This window comes from Atractosteus spatula, chromosome 25 (genome assembly GCF_055471065.1).
Source record: "Atractosteus spatula isolate fAtrSpa1 chromosome 25, fAtrSpa1.hap1, whole genome shotgun sequence".
NCBI classification, from domain to species: Eukaryota; Metazoa; Chordata; class Actinopteri; order Semionotiformes; family Lepisosteidae; genus Atractosteus; species Atractosteus spatula.
In genome coordinates this window covers 2023843-2043272 of record NC_142730.1, presented here as the reverse complement: position 1 = coordinate 2043272, position 19430 = coordinate 2023843, and the positions used below count along the sequence as shown (strand labels likewise).

Here is a 19430-nt window from a genome sequence, read left to right as displayed (position 1 = left end):
CCAATCAGGGCCCGGCACCCCCACACCCTCCACCAATCAGGGCCCGGCACCCCCACACCCTCCACCAATCACAGCCCGGCACCCCCACACCCTCCACCAATCAGGGCCCGGCACCCCCACACCCTCCACCAATCACAGCCCGGCACCCCCACACCCTCCACCAATCACAGCACAGGACTCAAAAGAACGAATATCGAACACGGGAGCTTTTCTTGACAAACCTTTATTAGAAACCTGTTCTCATGTACACAAACACATCAAACCAGAGTTTAGAAAAAGCAGTGAACTGCCCCAAGCGCCCGTGACACGACTCACCCCGGACGGCCTGGTCCCGAGCGACCGCTCGCTCCTCTGCAGCGCCGCGCGGCGGCCCCAAGCCGCCATGCCCGCGGGGGCCCACAGGGCGGTGCCAGCGGCGCGTCCCCCTCGCGCACGAGTCGCTCGGAATCGTGATGAGGGATTTGGAGCGACTTCCTGGGTCTGTCTGGGGACTCCTTCGGGATCCCCCACTTGGAACAGCACCGCGGCTCGGACCCGTGCCGAGCGGGCAGCGTCACAGGCACCCCTCGGAGCCCCGAGATCCGGAACCGGCAGGACACAGGCACTCTTGCACGGATGGGGAGCGGGGGACCCCCCATATCGCTGGCTGCTGGTGGGGGAGGTCTTGTGGACACAATGCACCGAAAGAAAGGGGTACCCCAGATTCACGCTCTCTCGGTCAGGCTGACCTGGTCTCCCCTCAAGAAGACCGGGGTAACAAAAAAAATCACTCAGACCCCTGAAAGGACTGTCCACAAAACCAGGGTGGGGCGCCCCAGCACTGTCCGCTGGAGGAGGGGAACAGGAGGAGGCCGGGTCTGGCAGGTCCACAGCGCACTGGGTCACCTCGGCACCCCCCTCGTCTAATCCAGCCGTCCGGGTCACTCCGGGTCAGTGAGGGGTGTCAGTCAGTCCAGGTTCTGTACACAGTGAGGTCAACTGCTCAGGGTTCGAATCTCCAGCCTCACTGACACCCACTGCTGTCAGGGACCAAGGTAGCTGGATCAGGACCTGAGAGAGAGAGAGGGGTTAATACAGACACACTGACTGGACACTCCAGTACATTAACACTGCACTGAGAGAGAGAGGGGTTAATACACACACACTGACTGGACACTCCAGTACATTAACACTGCACTGAGAGAGAGAGGGGTTAATACAGACACACTGGCTGGACACTCCAGTACATTAACACTGCACTGAGAGAGAGGGGTTAATACAGACACACTGACTGGACACTCCAGTACATTAACACTGCACTGAGAGAGAGGGGTTAATACAGACACACTGACTGAACACTCCAGTACATTAACACTGCACTGAGAGAGAGGGGGGCTGTATAGTTACTGTAAATTTGCTGCTTAAAAACATGGTAAAGCCTCCCCTCTCCTGGCTGTCGGTGGTATTACACAGGCACATGCAACAGAAGAGGTGACTCAGTGAGAAGTCAGAGAGGGGCAGAGTGGGGGCTATCCCAGACTGCTCTGGGACAGGAAGCTCACCGTGCTGCGCTGCGGGTCTGGCGCGCCCGGGGCGCGTCGGGGGCAAGAGAGCAGCAGGGGCCGCTCTGCGCTTCCAGCAGGAGGCGCCGCCCTTCCTCGTAGTCGTCCTGGTCGACGCTGACCAGCAGCCGCACGGCCTCCTGGCCCACGGCGCGCTTCAGCGAGTCGGTGATGAAGACGCCCTTGAGCGCCTCCAGCAGGGCGCCGCTGAGGTAGTCGGCCCAGAAGGCGTCCAGGTAGGCGAGCTCGGAGAACTTGATGTCGCAGAGGATGGAGCCCAGGTCCCGCGAGCGCAGCACCGTGCTGGCGCGGCCGAAGAGCTCGAACTGGCGCTCCAGCGGCTGGCGCTTGTCCGAGGACACGCTGCTGCGCAGGGCCGCGTCGTGCTCGCAGTACTCCGCTCGCACCCGCAGCCGGATATCTGCCACCGCGAGACAGAGAGAGGAGGGGGGGGGGGGGGAGGGTCAGTGTCCTCACGCGTGAGTGTCAGCGCCCGTTAAAGAAGCAGTACCTGTCAAACCTAAACATCACCCTCCTATCCCACGCAGGCGTCTACGAGTCTCACTCGGCGTCTGTCAGAGCTGCACCGAGGACAGGCTACAGACCAGAGAGAGGACAGGCTAAACAGAGGACAGGTTACAGACCAGAGAGACGACAGGCTACAGACCTGAGGGAGGGAGGGAGGGAAGGAGGGGGGAGAGAGAGATGGAGAGAGAGACAGCTCTGCCTGACACTCAGCAAGGCTCCCCAGGACTATCGCACACAGGCAGTCCACCTGGAGAGCGGCTCAGTCTAGGGACGTCTCTCACACCTTCCGCAGTCCCACTCTCCAACTCTCCCATCTCCCGAGACCCTGCTGCGCTGCACAGGCAAGAGCCGAACGCACAGCAGGTCGGTCTACGACACCGGCCAGCACCAGGCTCTCCCCGGGCCCGGACACAGCACGCCTGGGGAAACTCCCCAGGGCTGGTCTGAGCTGTGGACCGCAGCTGAACTGCTGCATCCTCAAACATCACAATGGTGAAAAACACACACACACACTGACACACAGTGGGACGCCTGAGACACGCGCACACACACACTGACACACAGTGTGACGCCTGAGACACGCACACACACACTGACACACAGTGTGACGCCTGAGACACGCACACACACACACACACACACACTGACACACAGTGGGACGCCTGAGACACGCACGCACACACACTGTCGCACAGTGGGACGCCTCAGACACGCACGCACACACACAGACGCACAGTGGGACGCCTGAGACACGCACGCACACACACAGACACACAGTGGGACGCCTGGGACACGGACACACGCTGACACACAGTGGGACGCCTGTGAGAGGAATATAGTTGGACGCCTGCGAGAGATGCATTAAGAAAAACAGTAATTAAGGAATCAATTTGCCTCAGTAATAAAGAGTCTGACTAGAATGAAAATGATGGAAAAGAGGTCCCCAAAAGCACAGCTGCAAGACCCCAAGAACACTCCTCAAAGAACAGGAGGTCCTAGGTAGCTGCTCCCTCACTCAGGAATGCAGCAGACAGAAGGGCACAGAGGAGAAACTGGCAGGATAATTTCAAGAGTTTCTTCCCAGGGCAAACTGCTCTCCACACATCGCCCGGCTCTCAACACCCGAGAGTGTGCAACAGCAGTGACTGTTACTGAGGCGTGCCCTTGACAACTTCCTGAGTCACGCTGTGACCCGTGTCAGTGTTACAGGTAGAGACACAGCCCTTACAGAGTCAGGATACTCATCTCCCTGCAGTCTGGAGCAGAGAGCTTTAAAGGAGCCCCAGTCTCACTGTGACCTGTGTCAGTGTTACAGGTAGAGACACAGCCCTTATAGAGTCAGGATACTCATCTCCCTGCAGTCTGGAGCAGAGAGCTTTAAAGGAGCCCCAGTCTCACTGTGATCTGTGTCAGTGTTACAGGTAGAGACACAGCCCTTACAGAGTCAGGATACTCATCTCCCTGCAGTCTGGAGCAGAGAGCTTTAAAGGAGCCCCAGTCTCACTGTGACCTGTGTCAGTGTTACAGGTAGAGACACAGCCCTTATAGAGTCAGGATACTCATCTCCCTGCAGTCTGGAGCAGAGAGCTTTAAAGGAGCCCCAGTCTCACTGTGACCTGTGTCAGTGTTACAGGTAGAGACACAGCCCTTATAGAATCAGGATTTGTAATAGCACTGTAAAGAAATCTGCCATAAGTCTGCCTTCAAAGGAATTCAGATGCAAACACCCCAATTTTTGGTATTAGTTTTTCAAAGTAGTTCAGTTTTATCAAAAATCTCTGCAAAACACAGGGTTTTCTCCAGCGAGAGCGTGAAAGTAGATGAATGGGACAGACCTGGAGGCTGAAGGTATCTGTGTGAGAAGAGCAGAGGCATCAATGACCAGAACGGACTGAACCTGTAACCTGAGGGTCCCCCCCGTTTCCTGAGCCCCCAGACAGAGGCAGCTTTCAGAGAAACAGCAACAAGAAGAGCATGCGTATGTCAGAGCAGCAGAACAGACTAACACAGATTCACTGGACCAGTCTGGTACCATTGTGACCCCATGGACTGTAATCGCACTGTTCGCACCCCTGGGCTATGAACTGGTGACCATTTTCAGAACACTGGGCCCCACTCAGAGCACACAATTCCAGAACAGTTTGGGCCCAGGTCGGAGGAGAGTTCAGTAAGACTTGGGCACAACCCCTTGCAAAGACTCGAGGCCATTTTGAGCACAGTCTTTTTTTTTTGTTTTTTTTTAGGAATTTGGGAGCGATTTCTGAAATCCCTCTGGGCAAGAGCTTTCTGGGATCATTCCGAGCACCGGCTCCAGAGCACTCTGGGCCCCAACACGGAGGACAGCCTGTGCGCAACCCTTTCCGCGCGGTTCTGGGAAGTCTGGGGAAGCTCCGAGATGGGCTTCAGGCTCAGAGAACTCAAAACTGAACGCTGAGGCCACTTTTTGGAGAACTGTTTTTTTTCTTTTTTGTCGTTTTGGGTTTTGTTTTGAGACCAGTTGGAGCACAGCTTTGAGAACAGTTCGGAGAACAGATCGGACAGCCGGGACAGCTCGACCACATTCAGATATACCTGCTTCGGGCCAGTCTTGAGCAAGGTCCCGCACAAAATAGGCCCGGTTTCTAGGACACGTCAGCACACAATGGGCACAGTTTCTTTGAGCACAGTACCTCTGCACAGCAGAGCTCCACACAAAATGCAGTTCCTTTTTGTTACCTTGGCGACGGGCTGACTGAGAGCGAGCGAGCAAGAGGCCACTGTGAGCTTTCTTTCTCAGAGATGGACGGACAGACAGAAAGACAGACTGAACCCAGTCTCTCTCTCTACGTGACTCGAGTCTCTGTCCCTTGGAGACCTGATGGGATTAAACGCTTAGTCAATTCATCACAGTTTCATTGGCACAGCTCCTAAACTCACTGCGCCGCTAGCGCGGACAGTGCTGCTGAGACTCTACCTGCTGCGTTCCTGACCTTTGCTTCCCTGTGTGTTGCAGACTTACACTCTTATCCTGCAGCGTGTCTGAGCTCATCTGAGCACTGTGCTGTGTCAGTCAAGTCTACGGACAAGAACCATCCCAGGCTGGACTGGACTGACTGGACTGTGAGCTGGATTAGTGATTCACTGGGATTATAATCAGACTCACACTGACACTGACAGAGCAGTCTGAGACTCTCCAGGCTGGACTGGACTGACTGGACTGGGAGCTGGATTAGTGATTCACTGGGATTATAATCAGACTGACACTGACAGAGCAGTCTGAGACTCTCCAGGCTGGACTGGACTGACTGGACTGGGAGCTGGATTAGTGATTCACTGGGATTATAATCAGACTCACTGACACTGACAGAGCAGTCTGAGACTCTCCAGGCTGGACTGGACTGACTGGACTGGGAGCTGGATTAGTGATTCACTGGGATTATAATCAGACTGACACTGACAGAGCAGTCTGAGAGTCTCCAGGCTGGACTGGACTGACTGGACTGGGAGCTGGATTAGTTCTTCACTGGGATTATAATCAGACTCCACTGACACTGACAGAGCAGTCTGAGACTCTCCAGGCTGGACTGGACTGACTGGACTGGGAGCTGGATTAGTTATTAACCGATATTATAACCAGACTCACACTGACACCCTGAGACTCTCCAGGCTGGACTGGACTGACTGGACTGGGAGCTGGATTAGTGATTCACTGGGATTATAACCAGACGCGCACTGACACTCTGAGACTCTCCAGGCTGGACTGGACGGTGCTGGTGTTGACATTGACATGATCTAGACCAGTATTCAGGAACCTACCAGAGGAGGCAGTGTGGGACAGAAGGAGACTCGCAGTGCTGCTTCCTCGGGGGAGGCAGAGAGAGGAGGGGGAGGGTGGGGGGGTGGAGAGGGCGGGTGGGAAGCGCACTGCGAGTCTGTTGTCTATGCGTCGCTCGGCTCTTGCACTATAACGATCAGGAGAGAAGACGTGAGCACAGTCAGATCACACATGGGGAGAGAGAGGCAGCCTGCGGACCCGCAGCTGCACTGGGCCGGCTTCTCTCCCCATCCAAACAACCAGCAAGACGGCAGCAGGACCGGGGCCGGCCGCCCCAGGGCTCCGGTGGGGGTGCGCCGGAGGCGGAGGAGGAAGAGGGGGGCCCCGATGGAGATTCCGGGGGTCACAGGGTGGGGGGCGGGGGCACTCAGCGTGAACCGCACATGAGGACACCTCGGACTGGGCTGGGCTCTGGGGGAGGCGGGCTGGGCTGCGGCCGACCGGTTCGAAAGGGACGCGCCCCCCCCCCCACTCTGACACACGCACACACACGCGCACGCACACACACACACACGCACACGCACACGCACGCCGTGTCCCCCAGTCGTGGCCCTAAGCCCCTCCTTCCAGCCCGCACTGCTGTACCGCAGCGCCAGTAGAAGAGCAGACCTCGGGCGCGCGAGGGTGCGAGGGGCGGGGGACACCCCGCGGGCCGCCACTGGCGGGAGAAACGCTGCCCCGCCCTTGAGGCCTCTTTCCTGGCGGCTAAGCGCACGTCGGCAGATTCTCTTAGAAATAATTTTCCGTTCTGCCCTGGCAGTGCCCCTGCGCACAGGCAGCGACGCACCAGGCTGGACTCACCCCGGGGCACAGCCCCCCCCGAGGAAAAGCGCTTTTCTCCCCCCAAAGCTCTGTACTATTAAACACAGTTCATCTCATCTGTCCCAGTAAGTAACGCGGAAATTTCAAGGTCAGTTGAATAAGGGGAACTCGGCGATACCTCACAGCTTTGTAGAATTAAATACTTTGGTCTTTCCGTGTACAAAATACGCAGCAGGTGAACGGATCAGTCGGAACTGGGCCACTGAATAAAGGCTTCCTATTAAAACCCGAATACCGACAGCGTGAACCTAAAGCAACCTGATAAGTAACCTGACGACTGTTTTGTTTTTTTACATAAAATGAGTTTTAAAACTGTAAAGAAGTTCAACTTGAGCAACGCGTTAATATTTTATTCTCCATCCCAACTCTCGGCTCTGAAAAGCCCCCCATTCCGCCAGGAACCGGGGGGGGGGGGGGGGGGGTGACTCCCTTCAGCGGAACCCCTGTGACACCCTGAGACCACCTCGCACTCGAGCACACGAAGGGGCGCAGGACGGCAGGTGTGCGTATGGGGACACGGCTGGGGAACGGGCAGGACCGCCCCCTGGAGACGCCCAGGGGAACTGCAGCAGGAGTCCCAAGAGCCCGGGGTGTCACTGCAGAGGGGTCCGGACCCGAGCGGCGGGGCCCGTCTGGACCAGGGGGGAGACAGAGGGGTCCGGAACCGAGCAGCAGGGCCCGTCTGGACCAGGGGGGAGACAGAGGGGTCCGGAACCGAGCGGCGGGGCCCGTCTGGACCAGGGGGGAGACAGAGGGGTCCGGAACCGAACGGCGGGGCCCGTCTGGACCAGGGGAGACACAGAGGGGTCCGGAACTGAGCGGCGGGGCCCGTCTGGACCAGGGGGGAGACAGAGGGGTCCGGAACCGAGCGGCGGGGCCCGTCTGGACCAGGGGGGAGACAGAGGGGTCCGGAACCGAACGGCGGGGCCTGTCTGGACCAGGGGGGAGACAGAGGGGTCCGGAACCGAACGGCGAGGCCCGTCTGGACCAGGGGGGAGACAGAGGGGTCCGGAACCGAACGGCGGGGCCCGTCTGGACCAGGGGAGACACAGAGGGGTCCGGAACTGAGCGGCGGGGCCCATCTGGACCAGGGGAGACACAGAGGGGTCCGGAACTGAGCGGCGGGGCCCGTCTGGACCAGGGGGGAGACAGAGGGGTCCGGAACCGAGTGGCGGGGCCCGTCTGGACCAGGGGGGAGACAGAGGGGTCCGGAACCGAACGGCGAGGCCCGTCTGGACCAGGGGGGAGACAGAGGGGTCCGGAACCGAGCGGCGGGGCCCGTCTGGGCCAAGGGGGAGACAGAGGGGTCCGGAACTGAGCGGCGAGGCCCGTCTGGGCCAGGAGAGACAGGGACAGATGCAGAGCAGTTCGGAACTGAGCGGCGGAGCCCGTCTGGGCCAGGAGAGACAGGGACAGACGCAGAGCAGTTCGGAACCGAGCGGCAGGGCCCGTCTGGGCCAGGAGAAGCAGGGACAGACGCAGAGCAGTTCGAAACCCGAGTGGCAGGGCCCGTCTGGGCCAGGAGAATCAGGGACAGACGCAGATGGGTCGTCACTGAGCTGCGGGGCCCGTCTGGGCCAGGAGAATCAGGGACAGACGCAGATGGGTCGTCACTGAGCTGCGGGGCCCGTCTGGGCCAGGAGAGACGCAGAGCGGTCCGGAACGGACCAGCATCGTTAACTTAATTAAAGTGACTTAATTGGCCCACACCCCCACCCCGTGCCGACGGGTCGTGGGGCCGGTCACCTGACCCCGCCCTGGAAACCCCGAACCCGAGCTGTGGCGCGGGCTGGCGGAGAGATCTGAGGACGCGCGAGGGGGGTGGGGCGGGAGCTGACGGGCAGGCGGGCGGACACGCAGGGGGCTCTTACCGCAGGTCACACGCTCGCGCTGCTGCCCCGGCCGCGGGCCCCCCTGGGCTGGACTGGGCCTCTCCGGGGCGGCGCCAGCCCCCCTGCGTCTCCGACCCCGGCCGCGCTTCTGGGGGCTGGGGCTCGGCCTGGACGACTCGACGCCTGGGGAGGGGGAGAGAGAGAGAGACAGGCGGGTCAGGCGCTGGAGACGCATCTGCTCACACCCCCCCACAGATCACAGGACAGGACCCCCCACTCTGTGTGCCCCCACTCACCCGCACTCCACTGGGCCCCGGCGCAGACCGGAGGAGGGTCTGTCTGTCCACCACAGTCCTTCTCCGGCCGCTGGGAGGAGCTCACTGAGGCTTCACCCCCGTACCCCGACACCGGGACTGCGCTGACACGCTCCGGGGACACTGAGAGAGAGAGAGAGAGAGGGGTTAATACAGACACACTGACTGGACACTCCAGTACATGAACACTGCACTGAGAGAGAGAGGGGTTAATACAGACACACTGACTGGACACTCCAGTACATTAACACTGCACTGAGAGAGAGGGGGGTTAATACAGACACACTGACTGGACACTCCAGTACATTAACACTGCACTGAGAGAGAGAGGGGGTTAATACAGACACACTGACTGGACACTCCAGTACATTAACACTGCACTGAGAGAGAGGGGTTAATACAGACACACTGACTGGACACTCCAGCACATTAACACTGCACTGAGAGAGAGAGGGGTTAATACAGACACACTGACTGGACACTCCAGTACATTAACACTGCACTGAGAGAGAGAGGGGTTAATACAGACACACTGACTGGACACTCCAGTACATTAACACTGCACTGAGAGAGAGAGGGGTTAACACAGACACACTGACTGGACACTCCAGTACATTAACACTGCACTGAGAGAGAGAGGGGTTAACACAGACACACTGACTGGACACTCCAGTACATTAACACTGCACTGAGAGAGAGAGGGGTTAATACAGACACACTGACTGGACACTCCAGTACATTAACACTGCACTGAGAGAGAGAGGGGTTAATACAGACACACTGACTGGACACTCCAGTACATTAACACTGCACTGAGAGAGAGAGGGGTTAATACAGACACACTGACTGGACACTCCAGTACATTAACACTGCACTGAGAGAGAGAGGGGTTAATACAGACACACTGACTGGACACTCCAGTACAGAGAGTTGAGGTGCACACACAGAAAGGGGGTACAGGCCCTCACCCGTCCTCCTCTTCTTGCGGCTGACGAAGGGCAGCAGGTCGTGGCGGGTCAGGACCCGCAGCAGCTCCAGCAGGGGCCCCAGGCGGGACTCGCTGCAGTAGCCGCGCCGCTCCAGCTCCAGCAGCAGCTCCACGCCGCACTTGGGGCGGTGGCGGGCGGCGAGCGGCGCGGGCGAGCCCCGGGGCTGCAGGCGGCGCCAGGCCTCCAGCAGGCGGGGGCCGGCCCGGGGCTCGGGCTCGTCGGCGGCCGGGTCCGGGGTCCAGCCGGCCGGGTGCAGCGGGTGGGCGGCGGGGCAGGTCTCGTCCAGCAGGAAGGACAGCACGTCCACGTCCGTGTCCGTGAGCTGCGAGCCCACCACCTCGAAGAGCTCGTGCAGGGACTGCATGCCGTAGTAGGTCAGGCACTCCGTCTCGTCCCACCACAGCGGCCGGCGGGCCGGGCCCGGGCCCGGGACTGGGACTGGGGCCATGGCCGAACCGGCGGGCCTGGGTGTGGGTGTGGTTGCAGGTGTGGGTGTGGGTGTCCACGCAGGGCGGGCCGGCAGCGCTGTTGACAAACAAGCCGGGTCACGTGCAGGCGTTATGTAAGCCCACGTGCGCGCCCCCTCCTCCTCCTCCTCCTCCTCCTCCTCTCCGGCTGGCCCCTGCGGTGACGTCACGAGCTCGCGGAAGAGGTGCGGGTGGGCTGAAGGTGTGTGTGTGTGTGTTTCCGCGACACAGAGGCGAGTCTACCCCAGCTGTCCCGTCGTGTCTCGCCTCCCCCACCCGTGACAAGCGGTCCCCAGATCCGTCTCCCCTCTGCTGCGCCCGTCCCGGGGCTCCGGCCAGCGGCGGCTGTCCGCAGAGTGACCGCTCCGGCCGGACCTGTGTCACAGGCGCTCTGCTGCGGTGCGGGTCGGAACCGGGCCGGGTATCCGGGCGGCTGGCTGTGCGCTGGCAAGTCCCAAGCTCGTCTCGTGTCCGGGCTGCGCGAACCCTGTCCGCTCTCTCTCGCGACTCGTCCGCTTCTAGCAGCTTCCAGAAGCAGCTGTCCCCCCCCCCCCCCTGCGCGCATGCGCGCCCGCCCCTCGCCGAGCAGCCGCCATCGCCGAGGCACCGGCCAATGGGAGAGGAGGGTCTGCCGCACGTGATCTTCTGACGCCGAGAGCCGCCATGTTGGGAGAGGAAGCCTGCCCCCGGGCGCCCAGGAGACGGAGGAGGACAGGCCTTCCTGACAGGCGCGCACACAGGTGGATAGGGGCGAGACTCGCGATTAACGCGATGGCCGGCCTAGGAAGTTGGAAGCAGGACGTCGGGATAGCCTTTTCCTGATTTCTGCCCGGCGTGTAGATCGAGCTGTTCGTACCTGGAAAGACCGTTAGAGCTGTGAGAGGGTGCAGGCTGGTTACCATCGAGCCCGGACCCTGGGCCCGGTGTGGGCCTTGAGGGGGCTGGCAGTCCCGGACAGTCCCTCCGAGCCGCGAGACTGGACTTCTCAGTGGTGACATGTGTCTGAGCGCACAAAACACAATATTCAAAATCAATCCTTTTGTTCGATTAAGGATTTGATAAGTTGCGTTACTTGCGTTGCTGTCTCTGAACTGGCTCCATCACTCTGCTCTCCTCCCCACTGAGAGCTGGGGTGTGGGGAGCAGACTGGCGCACTATGGCTGCCTTCGCGTCATCCAGGTGGGGCTGCACACTGGTGGTGTTGGAGGGGATCCCCATGACCTGTAAAGCGCTATATAAGTGTAAGGAATTATTTTTATTACTTAAGAGCACTGTTGGCATGAAGCGGATCCGGGGCTCTGTTTGGCTGCCGGAGGCGCTATCCCGAGCCTGGCCGCTAGGGTGCAGAAGAGGGGCCTGCTGCTCGGTCGCCTAGCAACCAAAAAGTTGACGCCACTCCCTCACTGAGCTGCCAAACCGAGTTACCGTAATAACTGATGTAGCACAGAGGCGCAACTTGGTTTCCTCCACAGTCTACGGCTTGCGTTTACATAGCGCTGGTGTTCTCCGAGTGTGTGGGAGACGCACAGCGGTCATTCTGCACCAGTGGCCCCGCTGTAACCCGATCAGGGGTGGACACAGGGTTAACACCCCTAGAATTCAAAACAGCCCCAAGTTGTCGTTTCATGACGGTAAGATCTCATCCCGAGGGCAGTGCCTTGTAAAGGACGGTGTCCCTCTTCACCATACTGGGCCAGTGGGCTGGAAATTCTGGTCCAGAGGGAAGAGAGTGGTGGGGTGCTCCACCAGCACCCCCTGACCTGGGGCTGACCTGTCTCTCACAGTCTTCCTGAGCGAAATGCACCTGCGCTCGCACCCTGAGCTATAGATGTGCAGGCACCCCATTTGCCAACGGGGGTTTGACAGAGCCGGCCTGCGCGCTGTGCTGCAGACACGGAGGCGCCGAGAGCTAATCCCAGCTGCCCGTCTATCAGGCGATTTACGGTAAATAACTAGCTCGTTGGCTGCCCTACGGGGACACGTCACATCCGGAACTGAGCCGGAACACAAAGAGAGCATCGCCGAGGGTGAGTGTCTCGGTGTTCCTGAGACATATATAATTATTTCAAATCTTTTAATACTGTTTGTGATCAGACTGGGGATTGAGGCAGCGGTGTCGAATTGCGGCTGTGTTTGTTCGGTGCGCGGGGCTAATGGGAAGAAGTGTCTCCAGTTCTTCCTGCTGGAAAACCTGGCTCACTCGAAAATGGGAAAAATCTTCCAATTGGAAAACAATATTCACGGTCCTCCATTGCTATTAACGCCGTCCTGGTGAGAACAGACCATGTCGTTTACGTGTTAATAATAATAATAATTATTATTATCTCCCTCACTTCCTAAACTCATCTTTACTGCTTGTTTTGTTTGGAATAGTGACGTAGAGAGGGATGTAGTGACGTCGTTGCTCTGGCAGGTTGGGTGATGACGTTATAGGCTGCCACGCAATCGCGCCGAAGCTCACTCACGCACTCCCACGCGTGGAATGTGTTGCCCTGCGGGGTGCAGGGGGCGGTTTGATTCGTCCTCATACGTCTGTTGAGTTCCAGGGGGATGAAGCTGGTTTTTTGTCCTTCTGTCCTGGTGCTGTCCGGGAAGCAGGGAGCCAGACCGGGACAGCAGAGCCGACAGCGGGACAGCGATGGCAGGAAAGACGGGGGATGTGTTCAGCGGGGAACCGGGAGAGCCGGCCGGAGGAGGGCTGGCTGGGAAGTAAGTTCCCTTCATGGAAACACTGCTGTCCTGTCGCTGTTGTTTTCTTAATCCCAGTGAATCACTAATCCAGCTCCCAGTCCAGTCAGTCCAGTCCAGCCTGGAGACTCTCAGACTGCTCTGTCGGTGTCAGTGAGTCTGATTATAATCCCAGTGAATTACTAATCCAGCTCCCAGTCCAGTCAGTCCAGTCCAGCCTGGAGAGTCTCCGACTGCTCTGTCAGTGTCAGTGAGTCTGATTATAATCCCAGTTCATAACGAATCCAGCTCACAGTCCAGTCAGTCCAGTCCAGCCTGGAGAGTCTCTACACTGTGTGGGCCAGTGCAGTGTCAGTGGGGTCAATGACAGGGTCAGGGTTAGTAGGGACAGTTCAGTGTGGTCAGTGTCAGGGTTGGTAAGGTCAGTAAAAGGTCAGTGTTAGGGCAGTACAGTCAGTGTGGTCAGGGTCAGTGACATGCTCAGGGTAAGTGTGGTCAGTGGGGTCAGGGTCAGTGACAGGCTCAGTGTCAGTGGGGTCAGTGTGGTCAGGGTCAGTGTCAGGGTCAGTGTGGTCAGTGCGTACTCCAGCAGGCGGTCACTCTCCCTGTGTCTGCAGGCTCTGGCTGCCGCGGGGGCTGTCCGGGGGCATGGCGCGGGAGTGGCTCGAGCGCCGCCGCGCCGCCATGCGCCCGTGGGCGGGGTTTGTGGACCAGCGGCGGTTCTCTAAGCCGCGCAACTTCGGGGATCTGTGCCAGAGAGTCGTCCGCAACCTGGACACCTACCAGAGCAACTACACCTTCATCTTCCTCGGCCTGATCCTGTACTGCATGTGAGTCCAGCAGCGGGGTCACGGGTCGTGGGTCACTGCCGGGGGGGTCATGGGTCGTGGGTCACTGCCAGGGGAGTCATGGGTCGTGGGTCACTGCCGGGGGGGGGGTCACGGGTCACAGGTCACTGCCGGGGGGTCGGGGGGGGGGTCACAGGTCGCAGGTCACTGCTGGAGGGGGGGTCACGGGTCGCGGGTCACTGCCGGGGGGGGGGGTCACGGGTCACAGATCACTGCCGGGGGGTCACGGGTCGCAGGTGGTTACCAAGGCGTTGCAGATCAAGGGTCACAGGTCACAAGTTGATGCTGAGGGATCGTAAGTCACAGGTTTCAGCCGTTCACTGACCCTGCATGGACAGAAGTTGAGGATTTTGAACACTCGCTCTGTCGCAGTGAAACGAAGCAGCTCTGTCTCCTGTCTCTCTCAGCATCAGCTCCCCGTTGCTGTTACTGGCCCTGGCTGTGTTCGTTGGTGCGTTTTATGTCATCCACCTCAAGAGCCTGGAGAAGAAACTGGTGCTGTTTGGTGAGTCCGTCTGTCTCCACCTGTGTCTGTATTAACCCCTCTCTCTCTCAGTGCAGTTTTAATGTACTGGAGTGTCCAGTCAGTGTGTCTGTATTAACCCCTCTCTCTCTCAGTGCAGTGTTAATGTACTGGAGTGTCCAGTCAGTGTGTCTGTATTAACCCCTCTCTCTCAGTGCAGTGTTCATGTACTGGAGTGTCCAGTCAGTGTGTCTGTATTGATCTCTCTCTCTCAGTGCAGTGTTAATGTACTGGAGTGTCCAGTCAGTGTGTCTGTATTAACCCCTCTCTCTCAGTGCAGTGTTAATGTACAGTGTGTCTGGATGAACTCTCTCTCTCTGTCTAGGGAGGGAGGTCACTGGGGGGCACCAGCTGGCCCTGGCAGGAGCTGTGTCCTTCCCTGTGTTCTGGTTGGCTGGAGCAGGAGCAGCTGTGTTCTGGGTGCTGGGTGAGTTCCAGTCTGACTCCTCCCTCTGCTTTGCTCCTCCCCTTCCTGTGCCGCTGTACTGAGGCGTGTCCCTGCTCCTGTCACTCAGGTGCAACGCTGGCTGTGATTGGGTCTCATGCTGCCTTCCGTGAGCTGGAGAACGGGGACCTGGAGGAGCTCACCATGGAACCCGTCTGACCCCTGACCTCCTGCTCCTCTTCACCCTGTTTCCCTATTTACCCTTGGCTCTTTGTCACACAAATACTCAGTCATTGTGACGACGCATTTCCCTGTCTGTCTGTATTTATTATCAAGGCACTGACTCACAGTACTGGCAAGCTGATACTGACAGACTGACACACTGATGTAGTGACACACCGACAGACTGACACACTGATGTAGTGACACACTGACACAGCGACACACCCACACACACTGACACACCCTCACACCCTGACACACTGACTGAAAGCTCCTCAGTGACTGGGACAGTTGAAGACTCCTGCTGGATTGTAGTCTTGAACTCTGACTCCTTTTCCCAGAGCAGTGCCGGCAACCTGAAACCTTCCTTTGGCCAGTCTGATCTATTCCTGTGCTGTCAGTCAGACTCCCAGTGCACAGCAGTCTGATCCGCTCCAGGTGTTACAGGGCTGTCAGTCAGACTCCCAGTGCACAGCAGTCTGATCCGCCCCAGGTGTTACAGGGCTGTCAGTCAGACTCCCAGTGCACAGCAGTCTGATCCTTTTGCACAGAAGGGACTCCCAGGTGGAGTAGATCAGTCTGCTGTGCACTGGGAGTCAGGTCTGGAGTGGGTTGGTCAGCTGTACTTTAGATGTCTGAATAGCTGTCTGGTCCAGGGTAGACCAGACTACAGCACTCTGCGAGTCTGAGGTATGCACAATATAAAACCTGGCATGGATCAGCCTGCTGTGCACTGGGAGTCTGACGGAGAGCCCTGTCTCCTCTCCAGTATATCAGTTAATATTAATCGCTGGTGCAATATTGTCTGGGCTGCTTGTCTTGCCCTGCTCTGCATGAGCTGCGTTACTGAAGGACTTGTCTGTGTTTAAGCAGCATCTTTTCCTCAGGCTGGGCTGGGCTGAAGGCCAGAGGGCCATCTTTCCCACAGCAGAACCCGTAACTTGAGTCCGGGCTCGTTACTGGCACCAGTGTTCCTCTGACAATGAGGACTGCCTTGAAATCTGGGTCTCAGTGGGGTTGTATGGCTTTGTTTGGGAAATGCTGTCTGCCTGTCTGTCTGTGTGTGTGTCTGTGTCTATTATACCTGTCTGTGTTTGGATGTGTGTGTCTGTCTCTGTGTGTGCGTGCATGTCTGTGTCTGGCTGACTGCGTGTGCCTCTTTGTGCTGCATGTCTGTCTGTGTGCGTATCTGCGTCTGTGTCTGTGTGTGTGTCCACCTGTGCCTTGTCTACCTGTGTTTCTATGTGTGTCTCCTTGTGCCTTTGTCAGTCAGTGTGTGAGTGTGAGTGATAATGTGCCAGCGCCCACCCAGCTGGACAGACAGTCTCCCTTCCCCTCCGTCTCTGGCCTCAGATGAGTCCGTCCCTCGGCTCCTCAGCCTGACCTCTCTTTGTTCATCTCCTCTCTCTGGATGTGTATCGATGCTGAGAAGTGCAATAAAGTGGACCTGCCTGTAGCAGGGCTGTGCGTGTGGCCTGGTTCCTGCATGGAGTCTGGCCTCTGAACGGGCCACTCTGTCGCTCTCTCTGTCTCTCTGGACGCCGGGGGTCGCAACCCTCCCTCTGGCCCCCTCCCCCCCCCCCCAGCTGACTCTGAGCGCCATGGCAACCCAGCAGCTGCTCCCTGTCCGTCCGTCACCATGGAAACGACCTTGGAGAGCAGCCCCCCTCACTGCGGCAGAGCAGACCGATCGATACTCCATTACCCGGCGAGCGAGAGGGGGGCGCAGTGGGGGAGGGTCAGCAGGCGCGTGTCTCCAGCGTGCAGCCTCAGCTCTTTGTACTCCCGGGCCTGCAGTGCGGTTCTGAACGCTGTGTTGCAGGAGCCCGGCAGCTGGTGCCACTGCCTCTCGGCGCTGACGGGTCCAGATGGGGCTGCCTGTCTGTGTGGAGTCTGCGTGATCTCCCCACGTTGGTGCTGGTGTGCTGTGGTACCCTCTCGCCCCCCCAGAGACAGATAGGTGGCTGGTTGGTTCAGCTGCTCCGAAATATTCCTCTTCCCCGGACTGAATGTGCAGCAGAACCCCCTGTCCCGCTCCTGGGCTCCTACACTGGGGAGAGATCTCCTCTGGTCTCAGAGCCGCGCTGTCGGACTCAGGCAGGGAGAGACGGAGCAAGAGCCCCACCTGCTGGCCAGCCTGGAGCACTGCAGCTGGCGGTGTCAGGAGCACAGGAGCCGATTCTGACCCCCCCTACTGGGAATCTAACACACAGCTGGGCTACAGCGCTGCAGAGTGACACACTTCACCACTGTCTCACAGAGTATTACAACACACACCACACTTCACCACTGTCTGGAGTATTACAGCACACACCACACTTCACCACTGTCTCACAGAGTATTACAACACACACCACACTTCACCACTGTCTCACAGAGTATTACAACACACACCACACTTCACCACTCACAGAGTATTACAACACACACCACACTTCACCACTGTCTCACAGAGTATTACAGCACACACCACACTTCACCACTGTCTCACAGAGTATTACAACACACACCACACTTCACCACTGTCTCACAGAGTATTACAGCACACACCACACTTCACCACTGTCTCACAGAGTATTACAACACACACCACACTTCACCACTGTCTCACAGAGTATTACAGCACACACCACACTTCACCACTGTCTCACAGAGTATTACAACACACACCACACTTCACCACTCACAGAGTATTACAACACACACCACACTTCACCACTGTCTCACAGAGTATTACAACACTTCACCACTGTCTCACAGAGTATTACAACACACACCACACTTCACCACTGTCTCACAGAGTATTACAACACACACCACACTTCACCACTCACAGAATATTACAACACACACCACACTTCACCACTGTCTCACAGAGTATTACAGCACACACCACACTTCACCACTGTCTCACAGAGTATTACAACACACACCACACTTCACCACTGTCTCACAGAGTATTACAACACACACCACACTTCACCACTGTCTCACAGAGTATTACAGCACACACCACACTTCACCACTGTCTCACAGAGTATTACAGCACACACCACACTTCACCACTGTCTCACAGAGTATTACAACACACACCACACTTCACCACTGTCTCACAGAGTATTACAACACACACCACACTTCACCACTCACAGAATATTACAACACACACCACACTTCACCACTGTCTCACAGAGTATTACAGCACACACCACACTTCACCACTGTCTCACAGAGTATTACAACACACACCACACTTCACCACTGTCTCACAGAGTATTACAGCACACACCACACTTCACCACTGTCTCACAGAGTATTACAACACACACCACACTTCACCACTGTCTCACAGAGTATTACAACACACACCACACTTCACCACTGTCTCACAGAGTATTACAACACACACCACACTTCACCACTGTCTTAGAGTATTACAACACTTCACCACTGTCTCACAGAGTATTACAACACACACCACACTTCACCACTCACAGAATATTACAACACACACCACACTTCACCACTGTCTCACAGAGTATTACAACACACACCACACTTCACCACTGTCTCACAGAGTATTACAACACTTCACCACTGTCTCACAGAGTATTACAACACACACCACACTTCACCACTGTCTCACAGAGTATTACAACACACACCACACTTCACCACTGTCTGGAGTATTACAGCACACTTCAATCTCTCTTATAGAGTATTACAGTATATACCAGTTTACTACAGTGTCATAGTGAACTATAGTATATACAACTGTAGCATATAATAGTTTATTACAGTGTGTTATAGTGTACTGCAGTATATAACCTGTTTACTCAAGTGTAATAGTGTATTAAATTATTTACTAGTGTTGTAGTCTATTACAGTATATACTAGTTTACTATGGTGTGTTAGTGTACTACAGTATATACCAGTTTACTATGGTGTTGTAGTGTACTATAGTACTTACTTCAGTGTTATAGTGTACTATAGTATATACCACAGTTTACTATAGTCTTATAGTGTACTACAGTATATACTGCACTTTACTTCAGTGTTATAGTGTACTACAGTATATACCAGTTTACCAAAATGCTTTATAGTATTTTACAGTATGCGCTACAGTTTGCCACAGTGCTGGAGTGTTTTGCAGAATGTTCTTCTTTTTGTGTGGGGTCTGCTTGTTTGCACCGATTTTCCCGTACGGTCTGCGGCGTGTCGGCGAGGCGCGTGAATGGTCGTCCACTGGGCCGGTGGCCTTCCACACTCAATTCGGGGGCGGTCTGTGCCACTGATGTGTCACTGCTGCGGCGCACGTGTCCATACCGTCGCGGGCGCGATTCCCTCGTTTTCTCAGTGACTGGGGCGGCTCTGAGTGTTTTTCACACCCCTTCATTCATGACATGGTCTAGTCTTGTCAAGCCGGGGGTCCATCGCAGCCTCTTCATTTCCATCGT

The 19430-nt window shown here is 57.1% G+C and overlaps 2 protein-coding genes across 3 annotated transcripts; one reads left to right on the top strand and one right to left on the bottom strand.

Moving 5' to 3' along the window:
• Positions 1-207: 207 nt before the first annotated feature.
• On the bottom strand, positions 208-10843 carry dedd2 (death effector domain containing 2). Its single transcript, XM_088905396.1, has 5 exons — positions 9820-10843; positions 8834-8974; positions 8577-8720; positions 1542-1962; positions 208-1050 (listed from the first exon to the last, which is right to left on the bottom strand). Exons 1-5 carry the CDS (start codon positions 10286-10288, stop codon positions 1044-1046), a joined length of 1182 nt encoding a protein of 393 aa, XP_088761522.1. The 5' UTR covers positions 10289-10843; the 3' UTR covers positions 208-1043.
• A 1444-nt stretch (positions 10844-12287) lies between these two features.
• On the top strand, positions 12288-16434 carry rabac1 (Rab acceptor 1 (prenylated)). 2 transcript variants are annotated; one of them, XM_088905366.1, is made up of 6 exons: positions 12288-12334; positions 12906-13016; positions 13613-13825; positions 14251-14348; positions 14692-14793; positions 14882-16434. In XM_088905366.1, the coding sequence occupies exons 2-6, from the start codon at positions 12946-12948 to the stop codon at positions 14968-14970; spliced, it is 573 nt and encodes a 190-aa protein (XP_088761492.1). In that variant the 5' UTR covers positions 12288-12334; positions 12906-12945; the 3' UTR covers positions 14971-16434. The 2 variants fall into 2 exon arrangements, with proteins under 2 accessions (XP_088761492.1, XP_088761493.1); XM_088905367.1 differs by having other exon boundaries at positions 12296-12334; positions 12903-13016.
• The last annotated feature ends 2996 nt before the right edge of the window (positions 16435-19430 follow it).